This window comes from Cimex lectularius, unplaced genomic scaffold (genome assembly GCF_000648675.2).
Source record: "Cimex lectularius strain Harlan isolate CLEC.00 unplaced genomic scaffold, Clec_2.1 scaffold109, whole genome shotgun sequence".
Taxonomy (NCBI): domain Eukaryota; kingdom Metazoa; phylum Arthropoda; class Insecta; order Hemiptera; family Cimicidae; genus Cimex; species Cimex lectularius.
In genome coordinates this window covers 595810-618915 of record NW_019392781.1, presented here as the reverse complement: position 1 = coordinate 618915, position 23106 = coordinate 595810, and the positions used below count along the sequence as shown (strand labels likewise).

General features: G+C 38.3%; 3 protein-coding genes across 3 annotated transcripts in view; 2 read left to right on the top strand and 1 right to left on the bottom strand.

The window, feature by feature from the left end:
* Nucleotides 1–1156: 1156 nt before the first annotated feature.
* Nucleotides 1157–23106, bottom strand: part of LOC106665953 (probable tubulin polyglutamylase TTLL9) — a 64859-nt gene continuing 42909 nt past the window's right edge. The window contains exons 3-12 of the mRNA XM_014392779.2: nt 4617–4723; nt 4390–4553; nt 4222–4297; nt 4058–4164; nt 2210–2414; nt 2010–2150; nt 1754–1950; nt 1578–1691; nt 1388–1518; nt 1157–1334 (exon numbers count right to left, since the gene is read on the bottom strand). Coding sequence (XP_014248265.1) covers nt 1195–1334; nt 1388–1518; nt 1578–1691; nt 1754–1950; nt 2010–2150; nt 2210–2414; nt 4058–4164; nt 4222–4297; nt 4390–4553; nt 4617–4723 — 1382 coding nt within the window. The 3' untranslated portion in view covers nt 1157–1194. The remainder of the gene's footprint in view (nt 1335–1387; nt 1519–1577; nt 1692–1753; nt 1951–2009; nt 2151–2209; nt 2415–4057; nt 4165–4221; nt 4298–4389; nt 4554–4616; nt 4724–23106) is intronic.
* LOC106665954 (BTB/POZ domain-containing protein 6-B-like) lies at nt 7130–10937 on the top strand. The gene is made up of 6 exons (XM_014392780.2): nt 7130–7464; nt 7523–7659; nt 9682–9886; nt 9942–10104; nt 10160–10515; nt 10574–10937. Exons 1-6 carry the CDS (start codon nt 7339–7341, stop codon nt 10892–10894), a joined length of 1308 nt encoding a protein of 435 aa, XP_014248266.1. The 5' UTR covers nt 7130–7338; the 3' UTR covers nt 10895–10937.
* LOC106665955 (heparan sulfate 2-O-sulfotransferase pipe) overlaps nt 16026–23106 on the top strand; it is a 73445-nt gene continuing 66364 nt past the window's right edge. The window contains exon 1 of the mRNA XM_014392781.2: nt 16026–16283. Within this exon, the coding sequence (XP_014248267.1) occupies nt 16192–16283 (92 nt within the window). The 5' untranslated portion in view covers nt 16026–16191. The remainder of the gene's footprint in view (nt 16284–23106) is intronic.

The following is a 23106-nucleotide window of genomic DNA, read 5'->3' as shown; positions in this document are numbered from 1 at the left end:
TTTACCATTATTATTTTCATTACTATTAAAATTAGGCGTGTTATAAGTCTTCCCCCGTTTTTAAGACTATTTTTAACTGAGACTTTATCTAGTTTGTAAATTTTGTAAGATTTGTTTATTTTTATGTGAAAATAAAACACACAAAAAAGATCAATTATGTTATATTCAAGAACCTTCCATTCAGATTTATTCAACTTCAATTAAAATTCCCACTTTCAGCATGTTTTTAGTCTGCTAGGTTAAAAATATGAAATGGCCAGTTCACACTCCTTGCGTTCTTCATTGACACAGTAATCCTACAGCAGATTCAGGAAGATCCACAGAGATATATGTTATATATTACAGATTGGCTTAGACAGAAACTTTCCTCAACAAAATTATGGACAAGATTAATTCAACTACGGCTCACTGGCTGTGGGAGTACCTCAGGGCAACATGCTGGGACCACAAGACCACTCGAGTATCATCGCAAATACTGGCTTAACTAGTGTGTTGCCAGAATAGCTGAGATGGCAACAGCAGCGAGAAATACAAGCTAACCAAGAGAATTGGGAATCAGGGTTCTCACTCAAGCCTTCACCTCAGACTCATTCCTCCTTGTCATTTTTCATTCCGTGGATGTATTTTTTTCTTTTCAAATTGTATGTTTTCTTTGTTTTCTTACATCAGGTAGAAACGTAGAAACGTAGAACATCAGTTACATATATTTACATACATTAGATGGTGTTTTCGTAGTCCTTGGACCCCAAGGCTATCCCTTATTACTTCCAATCTACACCGGACAAAAAAATAACTCCTCAATTAAACTGAACCGTGGTACCACTTAAAGCTACTGGGAAAGCGATGAAAAGGGGCAAAAGGAGGTACGTTTATTAACCTCAGCATTACCCTGTCATATCACCCCATACATTTGCTACCATTACTTGGCATAATCCTTGAAAAGCTCAATCACCTATAACCCAACTTTGAAAGATGTCATTCTATCTTATCAACTCAGTTGAGGAGAAATCACTCTAAAGTGCCACAAGGTAGATATCATCAATCCTACCTTGAGTAGAAAGAATGCTGGTTACTTTCTTAGACATGAAGCATGATTTCAATCGAGTGTTTGAACTTTCTTCCAGAAAGTAAAATTTTAATATAAATTTACAGATGATTAAATAATTTCAATGATAAATTGTATTTTTTGGAAGTTCAAAAGCCTATCAAATGGTTAGAAGTTTCTTTTTTAGTACTTTTCTCATCTTCCGGCTTGATTTTGACAGCATTGTCGATCATGAGGTGTTTCCAATCCTGAAGATCCTGGAGATGCCTGACTCGATCGTTAAGTCCTCCTGGGAAATGTAAAAAAAAGTAAAAATATCACTCACAAATTGAAGTCCCTTACCGAGGTGGATGTTGAGTAGTGGTTTTTTACAAACTGGCCCACATTCATCTGGGCTTGGGCAAGGCTTGTGGACAGGCCCATCATCCCAGAGAAGGTCGAATCCTCCGACTCTCAACTCAGTCCCGACCAAACTGAAAATTATTAATTTTCTTATGTTTTGCAAAAAATAAATTCAAAGGGCATAGCTTACATTCCTTCGAGATCGAGAACGTTGAATACATCGGAAAGCAGGTTGTATTTGAGCTTGTAGTCATCGGCGTCAGTCGCTTCGAGTGAAGGTGATGCGTTGACTTCTATCAACCAGCTGAAAATAGTCTAAGGTCAAGCTACACTCTTCATACAGGTGACGGAACAAAGAAGACATACGGTCTTAAAGATTCTGAAAGCAATATGTCATAACCGTAAAGCTCAAAGCAGTGCTTATTATGCATCATCGCCTTTTGAACACTCTTAAGACTTGTGATGATAATCTGTCCGATCTGTTCCATCAGCAGTTCAAAAGCTGGAGTCCCGTGTTTGGCACATAGGAACTCCCTCAGTCTTTTCATGCTCCATTTGCATCCCTATAAAACAAAGATAAACTTCGTTTTTCAAAACTGGTAATGGTAAATGCCATTTTTACCGGATTTTTATTGTCCCTGGCCAATTGGATAGAAGTGTTGGTGAGATGCGCTAGGGTGTCTTTGAGGTTGTTGAGATCGTAAGGAGCTCCGCATATCCTAGCGAAGCCATCCCTGGCAACCCACACTTTCAAAGGGAGGTACTGGAACGATTATTAATTGTTTTGTAAATTGTGTTTTAACTAATTATTGAAGTATGTACCGAGAGGACGAGGACGTAAACCCTAATGTCAAACTTGCGCCCGGCAATGAGATACGGGTCATCAACGTACGTCTGGACCAACCACATTTCTGGAGGAGTCTCTTTCTCTTCCATCTTTGGCTGGTCAGTCTTGTCATTTGTTTCAATAACGGTTGTATTGCGAGACCAATCTCTAGTAGCTCGCCATTCATTCAACTCCCTTATTCTACAAAAATTTGAATCTTGGATCGACTTCAAATAATCACAAATTTTGCAAATAAGGGTAAGGATCCGATAAAGTTGGCATTTGTTTGGTTTTTAGCATAAATTTTTGATGATCCACAAACATTTTTTTTATGCTGCATGTCTTTATGTGTATTGTGGTTGAACAATTTATGAGCTTTCTCTGTCTCTTTATGTGATTCTACACTCACTGGGACTAATCAAAAGATTACACTCATATTCAGGTGTGCTTAATACAAGAGAAAGACAAATAATTTAAAAAATGGGAAATAAAGGAACACACGCAGGCCAAAAAACGCACAAAATGGAAGCATTAAGAAAGACTCGAGGCAGATTAACACAACCCACCAATTAAAAATTCAAAAAATAAAAATTGAGCATACAATAGCACACTAGTAATTTCGTCAATTTCATCTGCCTTTTCTCACTGGGTTAGAGTCCATGACTTTTTGGCATTTCGTCATCTTCAGTGTTGGAGCAAGATGAGACACTGAAGTTACACAGACCTATCATGACTTGACATCACAAAAGTCACACAGACACTAAAGATGATCAGTAACAATCAAATTACATGTTCGTCACCCTGAAGACTAAAATTTAATTTAATTCTCACAATTAAACAATAAGCACATTACCACTGACAAACCACACAATACATCATAAAAAGATCTTATTCACTTCGATAAAATTGGACCAAACCAAAGAAAGTCAACCATCTTCTCCTTATTCAAGCAGGGCGTTTCTGCCGAAAAGTTCCATAATTAAAGTGGGGAAGGATAAGGGAATAAACTAGGAGTGTACTAGAAAATCCAGGAGATATGGGGATTTCAGGATCAAGGAAAACCCCAAGGTTCTTGATCGTGGAACAGAAGGAAATAGGATGATTGTTAGTTGTAAACATCATCGAAACACAATAGCCTTGTGCTTTTCAATGTAAAGTTTAGAAGCTTAGAGGTTATGCCCATTTTCTGTGTTTTATGATCTAATTGATTTTAAGTTTCAAATTCTTGGAATTAACACAATATTTGGCGGATTTGTGGAAGTCATTAACATAGCATCATAAAAAGGGATGCTAAAAATGGAATTTTCAAGAGGTTTAGCAATGTTATAAAGTTTGTATGTAACAGCCTGGAAGGAAGCCAGATTGGAGAGAAGCAAGGAGATTTGAAATTTTTAAGTAGGTCGACAGTACTTTTCAAGAGGTTTAGCAAGGGTAGACAGGACTGATGTATGTCTGTAATCAATGTTGGGGAGAATAAGGGAGGAAACTAGGAGGCGTACTAAAAAAAGCAGCATCTGGAAATCTGGGTGAGATGGGGCTTTTAGAATTAAGGAAACCCAAATACTGTAAAAATAAGGAAATAGATGATAGTTAATTGTAAACAGTAAGACAGATTAGGAATGGAGAAGATAACTTGATCCAAAACACGATAGACTTGTGCTTACATGTAAAGTTACAAAATTTAGCTCATCCTGTGCCCCAGGGGCTAATTTCCAATCCTGAATTTTTGAAATTGTATTTTGAATGTTAGGAGGTGGAAGCAAAGGTAAATTTGACCACCATTAATGCAAAAAAGGTAGATTCAAATATGAGAGTAGCCTTAAAGTAATAAAAGGAAAGCTTACTTCCTGAAAAGGAAAATCCCCTTGCCTTTGCAACCGATGGCCGGTTTGACTATGAAGTTCTTACCAGGATTGACCCTGCAGTAAGACATCAGAATAGCATATTCACCCTAAAAACAAAAACATTTTTTATTTAAAAATAAAACTGCATTTGCAAGGATACGCACTGGGAGTTCGAAAGTCAAAGGGATGCAGTCGCAGAATTTTGCTTCCTCTGGCCGTCCTTCTCTTTGAAGCGTTTTTCTTTATTAACAAATTAAAACCAATTTAGTTATCTCATAGTATTTGTTAACTTTACCAACAAAATTTTGTATTAAAAAACAACAAAAACTGACTTATAACGTGCCATATTTCTTGCCAAATGGTTCTTCCTCGATATCTCATAGTGGTTGCGAAAGTGTGGCACCATCTGCGACCCCTGAAGCCTTTTTTCGAGTACCGCACCCAGGTGGCTCAAGTCACACCAAAAGAAGTCCCAGGCGTCGCTTTCACCATGGACCTGACCGAAAACAATTTTTCAAACCAATTTTGCAATTTATTTTTTGTTATTGTTTCACATTACCTGAGACCATCCTCTGTCGTACAACACATGGTTTATCGTCTTGTAATTTACCTCGAGCCTGTAGCGAAGCTTCTTCTTGGAGTGCTTCAAATGGGACAAGGGGAAAACTGAAACAAAAGTTTGATATTGAAAGTAGTCCTCTTTTCAAGGCTTACATTCTCTAAACTGTAATTGACTGATTTAGACAAAAAATACCCCCTCTGCAAACTTACAGAGAAGGGTCAGAAAAGTCAGACTACTGTCTACTTGCTGTGGGAAAAACTTAGGGCTTGGATCAACACTCTGTATACTGTACACCGCAGATGTCTCAACTACACCTAATCTCCTTGTGTCCTTAGATGACACAGCATCTGTTTATGTACCTACAGTTGCTTCAGGATGATGTGCAGAGTCATAGCTCACATATAAGAAACTGGTTTAGACAGAACATATCCTACTCTAGAAATTTATAAAGAATGATCAGATTACTCCTATTACTGTCTACTGGTCATGGGATAAACTTAGGGCTTGGACCAACCCTTTATGTACTGTACATTACAGATGTCTCAACTACACCCACCCTCATTGTTTCTTCGATGACACACCATCTGTTTATGTTCCTATAGTTGCTTCAGGATGATGTGCAGAGTCATATAAGCAGAGTTCACATATAAGAGACTGGTTTAGACAAAAAAATGTCCCACTCTGCAGGCATATAAAGAAGGGTCAGAATATTCCGATTACTGTCTACTGGTCATGGGAGAAACTTAGGCTTGGACCAACACTCTATTACTGTACACCATAGATGCCTCAACTACACCTACTCTCCTTTGTCCTTAGATGACACACCATATGTTTATGTACCTACAGTTGCTTCAGGATATTGTGCAGAGTTATAGCTCACATATAAGAAGCTGGTTTAGACAGAACATATTCTACTCTAGAAATTTATAAGCATTGATCAGATTACTCCGATTAATGTCTACTGGTCATGGGAGAAACTTAGGCCTTGGACCAACCCTCTATGTGTCACCCCTCTATATCTATGTCTCAACTACACCCACCCTCATTGTTCCTTCGATGACACACCATCTGTTTATGTTCCTATAGTTGCTTCAGGATGATGTGCAGTCATAGTTCACATATAAGGAACTGGTTTAGACAGAAAATATCCTACTATAGAAATTTATAGACAAGAATCAGATTACTCCAACTACTGTCTACTGGCTATGGGAGAAACTTAGGGTAGAGGGCTTGGCAAACCCTCTACATACTGTACACCACAGATGCCCCAACTACACCTATTCTCCTAGTGCCCTTCAATGACGCAATATATATCTTCCTATGATGATTGGCTTCCAGATGAGGGGCAGAGACATAGCTGACTTGTGACAGACTAGTGTCCTACTCTAGAAATTTATTGACAAGGATCGGATTACTCTGGCTACTACTGGACAGAGTGCTTGGACCGTTGCTTTGACACAAAAGCTTTAGAAAAATCTGCAGAGACGTATCTCAAGTGTAACAACTGCTTTAGACAGAAAAATTTCGTACTCAACATACATATAGGATGAAAAATGAACCGTTAAATGTATAAATGTTTATTACAACTGTGGGAACCATTCATTCTTGCACTATGTAATTTCGCCAATCTTTTTGATGTAAAGCTATCTATTATAACTAGTACCCCTCCATAATGCCTTAAAATCCATTTATCCAAACATTAATTTCTTAAATTACAAGTTCACAGGCAACTCTACCATCACCCCAATGGTCTTGCATAACCTCGTTCAATTTATAATTCATTACAATCATACAAAGCGACTCAAGCAGAACAAGGAGGGAGTATGGTTTGGGATTTGTATATTTTTGGTCTTTAAACGTAGAATTTTCTTTATATGGAGTCTGCCTGAAGAAGGTTTAACTGACTGCAGATGGCGCCACTATGGCGTCGAGCTTTCAGTTCTTCACTTTCTCACAAAAAATAAGCCCCCGGTTAACAAGTAAAACGAGGTCCCCGGTGAACGTGTTCGAATACCTCTGCGTGCATAAGAACGTCTAACGATCCTGTAATTTACTTTCAATCCGTTTACTTCAGGCCCCCTTATCCGAAAATCCTTAACTTTTACGCAATTAACCGTCCAACAATCACCCCATTAACGTTTCGTGAAAGGCAGGATGGAAATAGACAAAATATAGATTTTATTTGTCAAGATGAAAAATTACAGCCTGTTTTCGGACCACGTGGCGTTTTTAAATACAGATTCGGATAATTTGACCGTTCCTCGAGAGAGGAAGGTCGAAGTCCGTCCGTTTAGATTACAAAAGCATGGGCTAATCACGTCAAATCGGATGCTTTTTAATTGTAGACCTCGCGGGAATTTACAACTTGATTCATGGCATCCTAGTAGTTAAAAAATCTCTAAGCCCTTTGTATCTATATACTTTTTCTCTAAAGCTCTTCATAGAACCTCATCTCAAAGGGACTTTGAAAGATAAACCGAACATCTGTTTCAATTAAGAATTTTCATTCAAAATGTAATATAGTGAAAGACATGTGGTTTGAACCGAAAGCCATAGGAAAACCAAGACATCATAGACTTATCGCGCTAGGGCATGGCATAACAGATATAAATAGATATCCTAATCTGTAAATAGAATAAACGGGCCGCGCCTCGATCAGTTTGAGCTTAGAACGCGAGGCAAAAGGAACCGGATTTCTTACAGGTCTGTGTTTTTAAAGATGGAAGGCGAAGATGCGGATTGGCAAATCCAGCTAGATAAGGTTGTAGACCGTGGCTATTACATCCTTAAAAATTCCTTTTGGACGGATTGCGTGTTCGTCGTTGGAAACGACGAAAACAAAAAGGTTCATGTTCGCAAGCTCTCATTCGGCTCACTTTTCTAACGATTCATCCCGTCCGCAGGAGTTCAAGGCGCATAAACTCTTCTTGTCCATGTCGAGCCCGGTTTTCGAGAAAATGTTCACGAACCGATTTATAGAGGAAAAAGCAGACGTCCACGTCGTCGACATACAGCCGGAAGCCTTCGGAGCGATGCTGAAGTGAGTCAATAGTGTTGTGTTTTCCCGTAGATAAGATGTAAGATGTAAATATTCGGGGTATTTGTACAGAGCCTACAGCACACCGGTGAGTTCCTATCCATGAAGGAATTTGATTATTAGGCCCGGTTTTATTGTATTTCATCTATGGTTGAACAAGCATTTCTTTTACCACAGTTTATTAATGGAGTTGGCGTCATTTCTGCTTCTTTGCAGAACCGTGCACTTACCGTGTTGGTTTATACCGATCTTACACTCCCATTCAGACCGCCCCGTTAGGAATTATGGGAGTTTGATGCATGGGTCTCTTCTTTCTAAATACAGGAGGTTTTAGTGTTATCTACGTCTGGTTCCAAGAATAGGGAATGGGATAGGGACAAAAGAGGCCACTCACTAGCCAACTTCAGGTTATTAATCAGCCTCCACAGCTTTGCCAGCGGCTCCTTGTGTTCTGCGGTCTCCTCCTCTTCCTGGCAGTATCTGCACACTTGTTCTTCTGTCTGTACGCCTATCCTGTGCATGTGCCTTCGTTAGGCAGGTTTACCGTTAATTCGATCTTTGGGTTCATCCCGTAGACTCCAGTTCCCGTACCCTTGTCGGTTTTCGAGCAGTCAGTATATCAGTAGTAGTTTGCCTTTAGCGGTATTCCTTTGTCCCATTATTCCCGTTCTGGTTATTCCAAGAATATCCGTACGGATTCCTATACCACAACGCTCAGAACCTAGCAAATGTTCCAAGCTTCCTTTTACGTGTCCTAGGACCGAGTAGACATTAACCTTTATAATTCAGCACTATTTTCGAGCTGAGTATATATCTGATGGCTGCCTGGCTATAGGTCTTTGTTTTTGTACCCTTTATTAACGTGGAACTAGTACATCTCTCAATTGTGTAGATTTCAGTTTGAAAGATGACTCCGAGTATTTAGTACCTTCTTTCGTTCTAGAAATAAAGTAACAGTGTACCAAAAGAGCATGTAGCAAAAGCATTCTTTTTTTTTTCATTTATGATTTATAGAGCAAAACCAGGTGCCAGACTCTATGGAAAATCAGTTCGAGATCGAGAAAGACTGATGAAAACTCCCTCGTTCTTCACATCGTGAAAACACCGTAGAACAGTGGCATGGCTACGACTAAATCCAATCTGATGGTCTGAAATTATATTTTATATATATTATGATTATGTATTTCCAGCAGTTTACCATGTACCATGTTGTGAATTGATGATGACGATAGGAATTTCGAGTGGTTTATTGTTTGTAGGGATTGGGTAAACCATGGAATAACTCAGGATGTAGTTCGGAGAGTTGCGTTATAAATGGTGGCCCTTGCAAAAAAGTTAGTTAGGCGGTATGGTCCTTAGTCGAAAATGCCTGCCGCCAGGTTGGACTTGAGGATGAGGTCGTGTCTAGAGGATATCCTTGGGTTTCTGTAACGAAGCCCAGGAATCAGACTCGATGTAAAGTCTCTAGCATGGATCGTATTTGCTTACAGAGGAGCTTTTCAAGGTGTTTATCAAGAATTGGCGTTAAACAGATGAGACGGCAGGAATTTCGAAAGTGGTTTATTGGTTTTAGGGATTGGGTGAACCATGGAACACTTCAGGGTGGAGTGGTACGGACAGTTGAATCATAAATGGTGCAAAAAGGAGAGTGAGGCGATATGATTCGCAAGTGCCTGTCCGCTAGGTCAGACTTGAGGATGAGGATCAAAGGACGCTCTTGAATTTATAGTTTTCGGGCTTGTTTGAAATCCTGTTCGACATCGAAAGACCCCTGAGCAACGTTCCTTCTTTTTGGTACCCAGGTGTAACGTTCTATCTATATGTTTTGTTTAAATTTCAGAACCTGTTCATGTCCCTAGGAGCTGCGAGTATCGGATATTCACTTATTAGGATGTTCTTAAAGGTGTTTAATTATAATAGATTATCCATACCATCGTGAGACATCTCATCAGTGATACCATCCGAGACTCTGTACTCTATATTTGTATGGGTTCTTTTCATCTAACTTATGCTTTTTATGTTAAGGTATATTTACACGGATAAAGTAGAAATCGAATCTTTCGACCAGGCCTGTGAACTGTGCTACGTAGCCAAAAAATATATGATTCATAATCTCTTGAAACAGTGCACGGCTTACGTTCTGAAGGACGTTAACGTGACGAACGTCTGCAGAGGTTATGAGTTCGCTAAGCTGTTCGATCAAGTCGAGCTAATGGAAAAATGTGAAAATGCAAGTGTAAGCCGTTATCGAACTATATTTATAACTATTTGTAGCTGATTTGTAGGTGATTTGCGAAAAGACTTCTTCGGTCCTATCGACACCTAGTTTTCTAGAAGCTCAAATTTCCACTGTGATGATGATATTGGACGAGAAAAAGCTGAGCGTTACAGAGGTTGAGCTTTTCAAAGCTGTGGAGCTTTGGACGAAAGCGGAATTTACAAGACGAGGTATACCACTATAAAAATTTAAGTTAATATTTGAAATTTATCATGGGGTTTGTAGGAATTCTCGGCGATGAGTTTGCAGACGAGCAGCAAAAAATCTATGACCAGATAGTACCGAAGATCTGCTTTTTGAACATGAACGCTAGAGATTTTGCCGACGGTCCAGCTCTGAGCCCTCTTTTGAAGCCGGACCAGTCTTTCGCCATCCTTCTCAATCTGACGGCTTCGAACAGTTCTTGCCCTCTGCCCAACGGCTTTTCGACTATGCTCAGGGACCGCATGGTGAGCAGTTTCGGAGAATCCTACTGCCTGGACTGGCCGTGTTACAGACTGGAGAAGCACACCGTATTCCAGAACACGGACAGTTACGTCTCCTTCTCCTGTGATAAAGACATCACGCTCAAGGGCGTCATGGTAAGACCAACCTTCCCTCATTTTATAACGCTTTATAACAACTCATTTTTTCCCTCAGGTATTAACTAAAATCGCTACATTCAATCGGGATGAATATGAAAATGTCGAAATTTACCTGCACGACTGGACCACCAACACGACTCACAGGGCGACCTTCAACGGGGTGTGCGAAAACGAAAAAATACTAAGGGTCTATTTTCCAAATAACATACAGACCTGCAGAGGAAGAGCTTACAAAGTAGGCCTGATCCTGAAAAACTCTGGGCAGTACACAGGCAGGTTTCTGAACACGTCGGAGTTCGTCTTTAAATCCTGTACCTTCAAATTGATCGAAAATCGCCTACCTATTTACATGCAGGGGATAATCTTTTCCGACTGAATTTTAACAAATGACTAATAAACAACCCCCGGCTTTTATTGTTTTCGAGTCGCTTTATTTACCCAGACCAACAACTATTTTCAGGTATGGTCATTGTTATGTCACTGTTTTTTTTTGTTTTTTTCACATCTAAATAAGACGTTGATTACTGGGTTGTAAATAAGTTACATCTAGTGAAGAAGAGTGTGAACAGGCCACTGTGGTTCTTAAGACTTCGAGGTCATTATTGGGAAGAGGTCTCGAGGGAAAATTTTGTTGTACATTAAGATCAGAGTTGGATTGGATTTTTGTGGAACTTTTTGTAGCTGGTTCATGAGACATGTATTATTAGGGGAATGATTGGATCTAAGGACACGTGATTGTAGAGGATAACAGGTTAGTCGCTTGTCTAGATAAAGAAAATAGATTTTCGCTAGGAAAGGGTGCGATTATAGAGGTAGATTGACGCAAAGGTAAAAGTTTAGGTTTAAGGTGTGAGGTTGGAACCATTGTTTTTGGAACGGGATTGCGGTTGGAGCATAAGGATAATCAGCATGTCAAGGGTGTGGGGTTGGGAAGGAATTTTAGCAATGTATGTTGAGCAAGAGTACACTAATGGACCAAGGACTTGAAGAACTGAGAGGATCGGGCCCATTGGTTAAAGTGAGATTTTTATACATTTGCTTTTGAATTTCCAAAGTTTCCTAGTGCCAGACTCGATAAAATGGTTGTACGACATCGATAAAGACTCTTGAAAACGCCCTTCTTCTCAACGGTTGACGCCACGATGCCCACAAGACGACAGCACTGTTGTTCTTAATCTAAACTTATGATCTGGATTTATATTAGAAGATTCTACCATCCGGAGTATTTCTTAAAGAGGTGCTTTTCCAGGTGTTTATCAAGAATTAGCAAAAACTGACGAGACGTAGGAATTTCGAAGGTGGTTTATTGGTTTTAGGGATTGGGTGAATCATGAAATACTTCAGGGTTGAGTGGTACGGACAGTTGCATCATAAATGATGGGAAAAAGGAGAGTGAGGCGATATGATTCGAAAGCGCCTGTTCACTACGTTGGACTTGATGATGAGGGTCTAAGGATGCTCTTGAATTTCTTGGTTTCAGGCTTGTTTGAAATCCTGTTCGACATCGAAAGACCCCCGAGCAACGTTCCTTCTTTTTGGTACCCAGGTACCCTCCCTCCTAGAGGAATGAATATAATAGTGACCCTTGCACAAAGGGCAGTGAGGCGATATGGCCCTTAGTCTGGAATGATTCTCTGCCACGAAGGACTGTAGGATGAGGACAGGTCTGGGGGTATGTCCTTCGGTTTTTAGGTAAAGCCCAGGCTCCAGATTCGATGGAAAGCCTATTCGACATCGAGAATGGAGAGAGTGAGAGAGAGACCAGATTGAGTGAAGGGAGCCGAAATTGGACAAAAAAGTGAGTGTAGGCGGAGCAAAATGTTCGGAATCGGGCTAACTGCAGTTTAATCACCTCGAAGACTCATGAGGAATTTGTGTTAACCGTGTGCCAGATGCATAGTTCACCTAGATTTTCAATACGTCAACATTGCACGAGCTTAAAGTTAAAATCGAAATATTTCTAGAGATCCTTCAACTAGCTTAAATAGGCGATGCAATTCGTAATGTTTTGAAGATTTTCCTCGTTCCGATTCATCGCTTCTTTCTAAAACACGATTTCTCCGGAAAAATGGGGAAATTTTTCAATAATAAAACGGTACAACTAAACCAAATCGAGCCGACTATATGGAACGCGGTGCGGTTTCGTACCGGGATGGACGTCCTTATTGTCTGAGGACAGTGTCTCCTCTGTTATGACTTTTGCCAGGCAGATTCACGGCGCGTTATAAAAAAAAAGGCCGAAACGAAACTGCATTCTTCTCAGTTCCCCGGATCAAATCGTCTCTCTGAATATACAAGAAAAGTCCGATGAATTTGGACCGGCCGTTCGCAGGACGATTTCGATTTCCTATTGACCCAGAATATGACCCGACGGATGGAAAACTGATGACCCGATGTTACGCAAGTATCGAATTACACCTCCTGCAACACGACCCGTGGAAATCGGCGTTAATTTGTAAATAAAAATATGTTTGGAATTATTATGAAACGGCCTGGGCCAATGTGTAACAGACCTTTACGTCTTACGTTAGTCTTAATTTATAACTTTTTCGATTTCTCATTGGCCAACGTATAAATATAAATACAGCTACTATTGATATACTACTATGTGTATACCATACTTCTACTACTATCAAGTGACATGTCAAATTTTTCAATTTTCGCACTTTTCTATCGAATCCAATTTTTACAAATTCCCTTTTGTAATCGTTCACGAAAGTAAATGGCGGGAAAATGGAAAGAAAACACACACAAAAAATGATTTTGGCACTATGTATTGAAAAAAAGATATAAATTGGACCCTCACTGCACCAAAGACAGGCCAACTTGAATGAATTTTGCCATGGCTAGCAGGAAGGACAACAAAAAAAGAACAGAATAGATATAGGTGACTAATATTGAATAATGAAAACACCCACTAATATTTAAACAACGAAATAAACCTGTAAATAGCAACGGAAATGAAGAAACGGACACATTGACAAAACAAACACCTGAAGAAGACACTCGAAACGTCAATAATTTATACTATTCATTAAAACTCAATTTATAACCAAACATGAACTTTTACATGGTCGTAAACTGAAACGGGTTCAAGCCCAAATAAGCCCTCCTAGGGTTTTCTGGTGAGACGGATAAAACCTACTCGTTTTTGACCCTAACCTTAAACTTATCTAACATAACCCTAATCTTAACATGAACAATTAGTAAATGAATATTCAAAAGAACTTTCAAATTATTCATTTTCGAATCTAAGATCCTCTTTAAAAGTTAATTAATTAAAACTGAATCACCAATATCCGGCCGGCTAAGTACGACCAAGAGGAGTGTCAAGGAGTTTCCTTTAAAACGGAAGAAAACTTTTTTATGTGCACGTTTAAAGAAGTTTAGATGCTTTTCGCGCCATTGTTCAAAAAACGGGAATATCATGGCCTCTGAACAGGGAATTTCTACTTAACCAAAAACCAAACCATATTCATTAATGACTTGTCGTGAGACAGAGGCTTGCTTTCAACTATGTCCCAAACTATGTCAAACGCCGATGAATTTTCGAAAATATCAAGTTACTGCTTGCTGCCGATGAGCCAAAACATAGAGTTAGATTATGATAGTGGGAGAAAATAAAAACTCAAGAATATGGTTATATATAGTCATTATTAGAAGATTATGAAAAAAGAATGATATTCGCCCAAATCGAAAAAATTGACACTGAAAATGTCATTAACAATACATACGATATATTTTACGTAACAAAAAATATATTGAAACACTTTACAATAGATTGCAGTGCTTCATCTGATTGCATATCTGTCATAACGTATCGGTTAATTAAGTAATTGCGATAAAAATCATCAAGCCTGATTTGATAGTACGACAAAACTGATGATGCTACTAACAAGTCATTTTTGTCTGAACCATTTTTAAACTAAGTATAGCGTATAGCTAGGAAATAGAGATGATATGTTGGATCAATAGGTGAAGTTTAAGGTATCGTCGGTATAGTCGTAGACATCTAGAGAATGAGATTGGGAAATGATATGAGTAAGAGGTAAAGAACGTAAAGGTTAAAAAGAAATAGAGAGAGAGAGAGAGAGAGAGAGAGAGAGAGAGAGAGAGAGAGAGAGAGAGAGAGTGGATAAAGAGAAAGAGAGATAGGGATAGAGGAAGGACACACTTAGGTAAGTGGATGAGTGCTCGAGAGAAAGAGAGGTAGAGAGAGGGAGCGAGTGAGTAAGAGAGACCCAAACAACGCTTCAAAGAAACACACACTACTGAGAGTACTATAAGAGAGAGTTTGAAGGAAAAATAGAGAAAGAGAATGAGAAGTGAAGAACGATAAGAGAAGAAGAAAGAGGCTAAAGGTAAAAGAGAGGGAGATAAAGAGTGAGTGAGTGAGAAAGAAAAACGGAGAAAGAAAAAGAGAAAATAAGAGAAAAATGAGAAAAGCCTAGGTAAGTAAGTGAGTGATTCTAAGAAAGAGAGAGTGTAGGAGAGAGAGAAAAAAGAGGATAAAGAGAAGAAACAGAGAAGGAGGAATAGAAAGAGAAGGAGAGAGAGAAAGAGAAAACGAGAAAACACAATTAGTCAAGTGGGTGAGTGCTCGAGAGAAAGATAAAACGAGTGAGAAAAAAAGAGATAGAGGAAGAACACACTTAGGTAAATGGGTGAGTGCTCTATCGAAAGATAAAAGAGAGGGAGGGAGAGAGAGAGATAGAGAGAGAAAGAGAGAGAAAGAGAGAGAGATAGAGAGAGAGAGAGAGGAGAGAGAGAGAGAGAGAGAGAGAGAGAGAGAGAGAGAGAGAGAGAGAGAGAGAGAGTCAGAAGGACCCAAACAACGCTTCAAAGAAAGACTGACAACAAAGAGTATTATAAGAAAGAGATTGAAGTAAAAATAGAGAAAGAGAATGAAAAGTGAAGAATGATAAGAGGAAAAGAAGAAAGAGGCTACAGCTAAAAGAGAGGGAGATAAAGAAAGAAAGAGTGGAAGAGAAAGAAAAAGAGAGAGTAAGAGAGAAAAAAGGAGAAAAAGCCTAGTTAAGTAAATGAGTGCTGCTAAGAAAGAGAGAGTGTGGGACAGAGAGAAAATAAGAGAGAGAGGAAAAAATGAAAGAGAAAGAGAAAAAGAACAAGAGCACGGCTAGGTGTGTGCTTCTAAGACAGATAGAGGGAAAAAAAGATAAATAATATGAAAAAATAGTGAAGTGAGGTTGGGAGAGAGAGAGAGAGAGAGAGAGAGAGAGAGAGAGAGAGAGAGAGAGAGAGAGAGAGAGAGAGAGAAAGAAAGAAAGGGAGAGGGTAGGAGAGGTGTGAGGCAAAATGGAGCATAACATATAATATACCATACATATATAAGCAGATAAACAAACACCAGAAACCTTTTTAATAACGAATAAAATATTCAGCCCATAATTGCAGCCAATTTATTATGGTATTAGCATTATGGTAAGTGCTGGTTACTCGTACAAAGTGATTGCTCTAACTCGACGCGACGTCTGAAACTGCTCTTCTACTGGAAAACCTCGTCGGAAGAGGCGGGGAAACGGGAGCTGCTGTCCATCCGAGAAAGTAAACAAAACCCCTTCTCCCTGGGCCTCCTCCACTTCTTGGGCCCAAGTCGTCTTCGAGCCAGTCGGTGTCGAGCTCCCCGGTCGGTCTGGTCTTATTCACGTACAAATGCGCCTCGTCATCGATCCAAACTACGTCGGCACCTCGTCCAAAATGATGGACGCTTTCTTCAGACACAGGAGGACTATATTCCCGAAACGGTAGGTGGTCGGAGAATACAAGAAAAAGGGGAAAAAAGATTTCTTACAACTGAAACCACCCTTGGCGAAGTCCAAACTAAAAAAAAACACTTTTACGTGTACTTAGACAACGCTGTCTTATGACAATAGCCTCGGGACATCATAAAAATATTTAAATATAAATTTTTAAAAAATAAATTAATTCATACGTGGAAAATTCAATACGATTAGTAATTTTTATAGGACTTTTCTGAGCATTCCGATAAATTTTTTTGTCCGTTTAGCGTCGCTGTTTTCACGGCTTAATGCTGTTCATAAACTTCACGGTTTTCAGGGCGCCTCGTTTTGAGAAAATTGATGTTTCCGCTCAAAACAAGGGAATACTACTGATCCCAATCTATCGCGGATTTACCCGCGCACCGGGGCGGATAATCCATCTGATCAACAATCCAGGGATTAGTACAATTTATATACTTCTTACATTATAATGAGTCTGACCCGTTCTTTTTGAAGTCCTGAGCTTAATCTTACTTCCCTTTTTTTGACATTCCTTATTAAAAAATAGAAAAATAATTAAATCTTTCCGCCAAAACAAACCCCAATTTCGACCTATCGCGAAATTTATCCGGTTAATACGTCTGGTCTTCTAACCGGTGATTGAAGCTCTAAAAAAAACATGTTTCCAGACGGAAGTAGACGTGCGAAACGAAAGTCGGCTTCATAAACTGACCCGGCGCGATCTCTCTGTCCCCATCAGGCAGGCCCTCTTTTAGCCCGGAAGGAAACGGGTCAGGACGGCAAGTTCTTGACCCTGAAAAACAGCCGAGAGCCGGAGGAGCCTGACCCCGAAATATGAGCCCGAATCGGGTTGAACGGGGTTGAAAAGGTCACCGGGTCTCCCAGCGTTAAGTACCATCTGATAAGCACCCACGAAGTCCCTCGCTCAATGGGCAATTTACAAAGATTACTCATAAAAAATCCGAAATCGCGTGTCAAAACGCAGAGAATGAAAACGGTCTTATCCTAAAGTAGAAAAATCTCAAAAATATTGATAATATTCATATAAAAGGTGTAAAACGAATAATATTATTCAAAAGACGGGCTGAGAAATTTAAAAAACTAAATTCCTTAAGGTCAAAAAGAGAAACTTAGCCGTCTTGGTCATCTGAGATAAGTTACAAACACGTTTCTTTAAGTAGATCACCACATGCTTCAAAAGCATTCTGACCTCTGTAACTAAAGTTATAACCTAGAAGTGACAGAGACACGCTTGGAAGAAAAAAACAAGTGTGAGAAAGAGGATGAAAGTGGTGAGAGTGAGAGAGAGAGAGAGAGAGAGAGAGAGATTTAGAAATAACTCATAAAAAAGATAATCAAAACGGATAAAATAAAAGAGAAAGAAAAAATAAAGAAAGAGAGTGAGAAAATAATTTTAAGAGAAGGAGGTAGAGAAAAAATAGAAGGGGAGCTAGGAGAAAATGAAAAAGAGACAAATAAGAGATAGAAAAATAGAAAGAGAGAGAGTGAGAGGGAGGGAGAGGGATTTAGAAATAACGCACGAAAAAATGAAAAGAAAAACAGGTAAAATAAGGGTGAAGGAAAAAGTAGAGAAAGTGAGTGAGAAAATAATGTTAAGAGAAGGGGGTAGTGGTGGCAAAAGTAGAAGGAGAGGAAGGAGAAAAAGAGAAAGAAACAAATAAAATATAGAAAAAGAGAGAGCGGGAGGGAGGGTTGGAGGGAGAGAGATATTTACAAACAACACATGAAAAAATGAAAAGAAAAAACAGATAAAGTAAGGTAGGAGGAAAAATAGTGAAAGAGAGTGAGAAGAGAATGCTAAGAGAAGAAGATAAACACTGAAAAAGTAGAAGGAGAGAGGAGGAAAAGAAAACGAGAAAAATAAGAAAGAAAAAGAAAAGAAAACAGATAAAGTAAGGGAGAAAAAGAGAGAAAGAAAAAAGTATAGAAAGAGAGGGAGAAGATAATATTAAAGAAGGAGATATAGACTGAAGAATAGAAGGAGAGAGGAGGAAAAGAAAAAGGGCAAAATAAGATATAGAAAAATGAAAAGACAAGGCAGACAGAGTAATAGAAAGGAAGATACAGATACAGAAAAAACACGAGAGAGAGAGAGAGATAGAGAGAGAGAGAAAGAGAAAGAGAGAGAGATTTAGAGATAACGCATAAAAAAGAAAAGAAAAACAGATAAAATAAAAGAGAAAGAAAAAGTAGAAAAAGAAAGTGAGAAGATAATTTTAAGAGAAGGAGGTAGAAAAGAAAAAAATAGAAGGAGAGCAAGGAGAAAATGAAAAAGAGACAAATAAGAGATAGAAAAATGGAAAATAGAGATGGAGGGAGGGAGAGAGAGATTTATAAACAACGCATGAATAAATGAAAAGAAAAAACAGGTAAAACAAGTGTGAAGGAAAAAGTAGTGGAAGTGAGTGAGAAAATAATATTAAGAGAAGGAGGTATAGATGGAAAAAATAGAAGAAGAGCAAGGAGGAAAAAAGAAAGAGATAAATAAAACAGAGAAAAATAGAGGGAGGGAGGGAGAGAGAGATTTACAAACAACACATGAAAAAATGAAAAGAAAAAACAGATAAAGTAAGGTAGGAGAAAAAATAGTGAAAGAGAGGGAGAAAATAATGCCAAGAGAAAAAATAGAAGGAGAGAGAGAAGGAAAAGAAAACGAGACAAATGAAAGAAAAAGAGAGAGACATTTATAAATAACGCATGAAAAAAAATAAAAAACAGATAAAGTAACGTAGAAGAAAAAGTACAGAAAGAGAGGAAGAAGATAATGTTAAAGAATAGATTTAAAAATAGAAGAGAGAGAGGAGCAAAAGAAAAAGAGACAAATAAGAGATAGAAAAAAAAGATGAGTGAGAAACAGGCAGACAGAGTAATAGAAAGAGATACAGAAAAAACTTTTCAAAGAAAGACAGACAGATAAAAAGATAAAACTAAATGGGTAATATATATATATATATATATATATATATATATATATATATAGAGAGAGAGAGAGAGAGAGAGAGAGAGAGAGAGAGAGAGGGAGGGAGAGAGGAGAGAGAGAAGGAGAGAGAAAGTGAGAGGGAGAGAGGAGAGAGAGAGAGAAGGTGAGAGAGAGGGAAAGGGAGAGAAAGGATTCAACACACCTTTTGCTGAATTAATGCTGATGTCATGGTTTCAAGGGTTGATTGATAAACTTTCAAAATTCTTCTTCCAAAACAAATCTGGTCTTAATGAAACTACACAACGCAGGTAAAATCCAAAATTTTACCAAAAACGACTCGTGAATATGTGAACACTTCCTATTACCCTGGGAAAATATCAAAATATGTCCTCAATATTTTTTATAAACCGGGAAATATTAATACCTGCTTTTTTAATTTTGGAAAGTTAAAGCCATAGTCGGCTAGAAAATTAATAGACAGGCAGAAGGGAAAGATAGGAATCTCGCAATAGAACGTGTTATGAATTATTATTTGATATTTTTACTACCAGTACCGTTTTGTGATTAAATAAATTGTGGGTAAATAAAAAGTTCAAACGAGCTAGACTTGATTAATAGCATAGATCGAGAAACTCAAAAGTAGTTTAAAAAACATAAGTAAAATAAGAAGAAGAAGCAATAAGGTAATAATTAAATCAAAATTTTCAGTATGAAATTTTTGAAAATCTAGTGTAAGTTCAAAGTAAGTCAAAGAAAACAAACATATCAGGGATAAGGAAGCGGCCCGGAGACTTTTAATTTATTGACCTCAATACCACCCATGATTTATACTAAGTATAGGCTGCCGACAGGACATCTGCAAGCTGTGTAAAAATGAGGCTATTAAAAAAGGATCCTGATACAAAATCCTGGGTTAGGATTTTTAAACATGAATTCGTGAGAAACGTTGTGAACTACATTTTTATAACATCTTTAAATATATTCGAAAACGTCACAGCCAATGTTGTATAATCCGGGACTTATTGCTACTTTGAGAAAGTACCGCAGTTTTCGTTTCGAAGATGACTTCGGGATGCCGCGAAACTGATAAACCGGTCTAGATAAATATTTTTAATTTATTCGTAATCCCTTGCAAGAGTAATAAAACGCTGCCGATTCGCTCTGATTCGACTCATAAATTATCGTTCATAGGCCCGCCTTTTTTAATCTCGTCTGTGAGTCTGCACACCGAATAATTACAATAAGGAAGAAATATGAGTAGTGTTAAAACGGTTCGTATGCTTTTTTTGTACTATTAATTAAAAATTAACGGAGTTGAAAGACTCGTCATGAAAACACAAAATTCATTTCCAACGAATTTATGTAACACACTCGAAAAGTGTGAAAGCTAAAATGTAAAAACGAAAAAGAAAATTTCTATATCGTTATTTCTATATTGAAGTAACAAAAACTACAAAAAGATGTTTTATGAAAATCCAATTTATGGGAGTAACTAAAAGAAATCTAGGTACATTGATAGATAGATCTATCCTAAAAAAACACAATCGACTTTATTAAACAGAAAAAGAGAGAAAGAAAGACAAAAAAAAAGACAAAAAACAGAAAGATAGACACCGAGAGGAACTGAACTGAACTTTTTTTGTGAGTGGTTTTATTATGGGTTTTATTATGATACATATTTAGGACAGTAAAAAACAACTGAGGAGAGGAATAGAGGAAGTGGAACAGAGAGAGAGAAAAAGAGAGAGAGAGGGAGGGAGAGAGAGAGGAGAGAGAGAACTAGACAGACAGACAGACAGACAGGCCGACTGAAAGACATAAAACGAGAAAGATAGACACAGATAACATATTTAGCACAATACTAATCGACTGAGGAAAGAGATAGACGAAGAGAGAAGGAAGGAGAACATAGACAGACAGAAAGACATAAAGAGAGAGACAAACACAGAGAGTGACTGAACTGAATTTTTTCAGTTCAGAGAGACCACCAGAGACGACCACAGAGATAGAGAGAGAGGGAGAGAGCTCAAGGAAGGAAAGAAAAGGAACAAAGAAAAAAGAAAGAGAGAGAGGGAAAGAGGACGAACACACCTAATTAAGTGAGTGCTTGAGAGAGAGAGAGAGAGAGAGAGAGAGAGAGAGAGAGAGAGAGAGAGAGAGAGAGAGACAGACAGACAGACAAAAGAGGATTGAAGGATTGATGAGTGATGGAAAGCGCTTTATTTAGCCACGGAGAATTAGGTCTCTTGGAGCTCTCTAGAGAGAGAGGTAGAGAGAACATAGAAAGTAAGAGAGAGAGACCACAGAGAAAGAAATAGAGATATATAGAGATAGAGATAGAGATAGAGAGAGACCACAGAGAAAGAAAGAACGAGAGAGACAAAATTGGATTGATGATTGATTGAAACAGTTTTATTTGGGGGGGGGGTCTCTTGAACCTCTCTAGAGATAGAGATAGAGAGAGATATCTGTGTTCTGTAAGTTTTCTTATTTTCTCTCCTGGTCCGTCTATCTATTTTCGCCGTTTTTTTTTTTTTTTTTTTTTTTGTATTTTTGTAATGACTTATCTTCGTGTTTTTTGTATTTTTCTTAGCTTCTATCTTGGTCCGCCTGTTCCGTGATATAAACTCTTCCTTTATGTAGTGCTATTTGGTTTTTTCCGTTTTTTAGTAGGTATTATCTGTGAGACTCCTGGCGGCATTTAACTATCCACAGGCCTCGATTTCCATCCTTTGAGTAGTTTTTTTTTAGGACAACCTCCGACTCGTTTTCAACTTCCGGCATGGTCAGCCTGTAATGGGCAGCCTACTTTTCCCCACCCAGGTGGATTCACCCTGGCGAAAAACCCGTCAAACGCCAATTAACAGTCATTTGCAAATATTTTCTTAAAAAATTTGACCTAATTTTGACAAAATCGTATTCCAAAGCCATAAAACTACTTACAATTATGTAATTACACTTTGTTTTTAACTGTAATTAATTATATTGTAGTATATAATTAAAGTCAATTGTTGCGGTTTGTGAGCAGGTTTATTAAGAAATTCGTTGAACCAGAATAGGTCTACGTTGACCTTTTGATAACAAGCCTCGGTCTAGGTTGAGGGGAGCAGTAATTGTAATTTTGCATCAAAACCTGTTTCATGTTTTGCTTCAAAAAACTCCGTTTTTTCAGCTTGAATAAAAGATCAGTTCCTCCAGTCTTTAGAATCTTAGCAGATTCCTATTATTAACGGAATCAAATGCCTTAACGCACTCACGGATTAATTGCAATCTTTGCACTCGATCGAACTACTTTCCAACTAACACATTCAAAGACAATCTTTTTGCATTTTCTCTTTTCTCATGTAGACACTCGAACATGCATATTTTGTAAGGCAAAAATTCCAGGTTAACATTTTACAAGCATTAATGTGAAAACGTTGATTTTCTATGGCATAATTGTGTGAAAGAGGTCAAATGTTCTGTCTTGCCTCTCCCTGCTTTTAACCCTGACGTTTCCCGCCATCTAACCACGACTTTTTATTATGAACGGAACGTGAATGGCTATTTAAGAGAGTATTTCTGACGTTTTAGAAGGGAAATTCTGTATAAATGTAAGGATTCAGCCTTTTCCCTCTCACTGCTTATAACCATGACTTCATCTTCACTGGAATGGATATTTCGGAGAATTTTTGGAGGTTTAAAAGTCAAGGTTTTAGATCTTGCCTCTCCCTGCTTAAAACCCTAACTTCATCCTATTCGACTTTGATCTTCTCAAAAAATAGCACATTTCTTAAATGGAAGTTTCGGAGAGTATTTGTAGGTTTGGAGTGAGACTTATAACCCTGACTTGTTGTACCCTCGTTCAATATACCTGACTCACCCTATTCGACTTTGATCTTCTCA

Excerpts from the sequence above, each read along its gene's own strand:
- LOC106665954 (XM_014392780.2), top strand. The coding sequence starts at position 7,339 with ATGGAAGGCGAAGATGCGGATTGGCAAATCCAGCTAGATAAGGTTGTA. Across the intron at positions 10,105-10,159 it reads AGCGGAATTTACAAGACGAG|GAATTCTCGGCGATGAGTTT; the intron begins GTATACCACTAT and ends TGGGGTTTGTAG. Across the intron at positions 10,516-10,573 it reads TCACGCTCAAGGGCGTCATG|GTATTAACTAAAATCGCTAC; the intron begins GTAAGACCAACC and ends TTTTTCCCTCAG.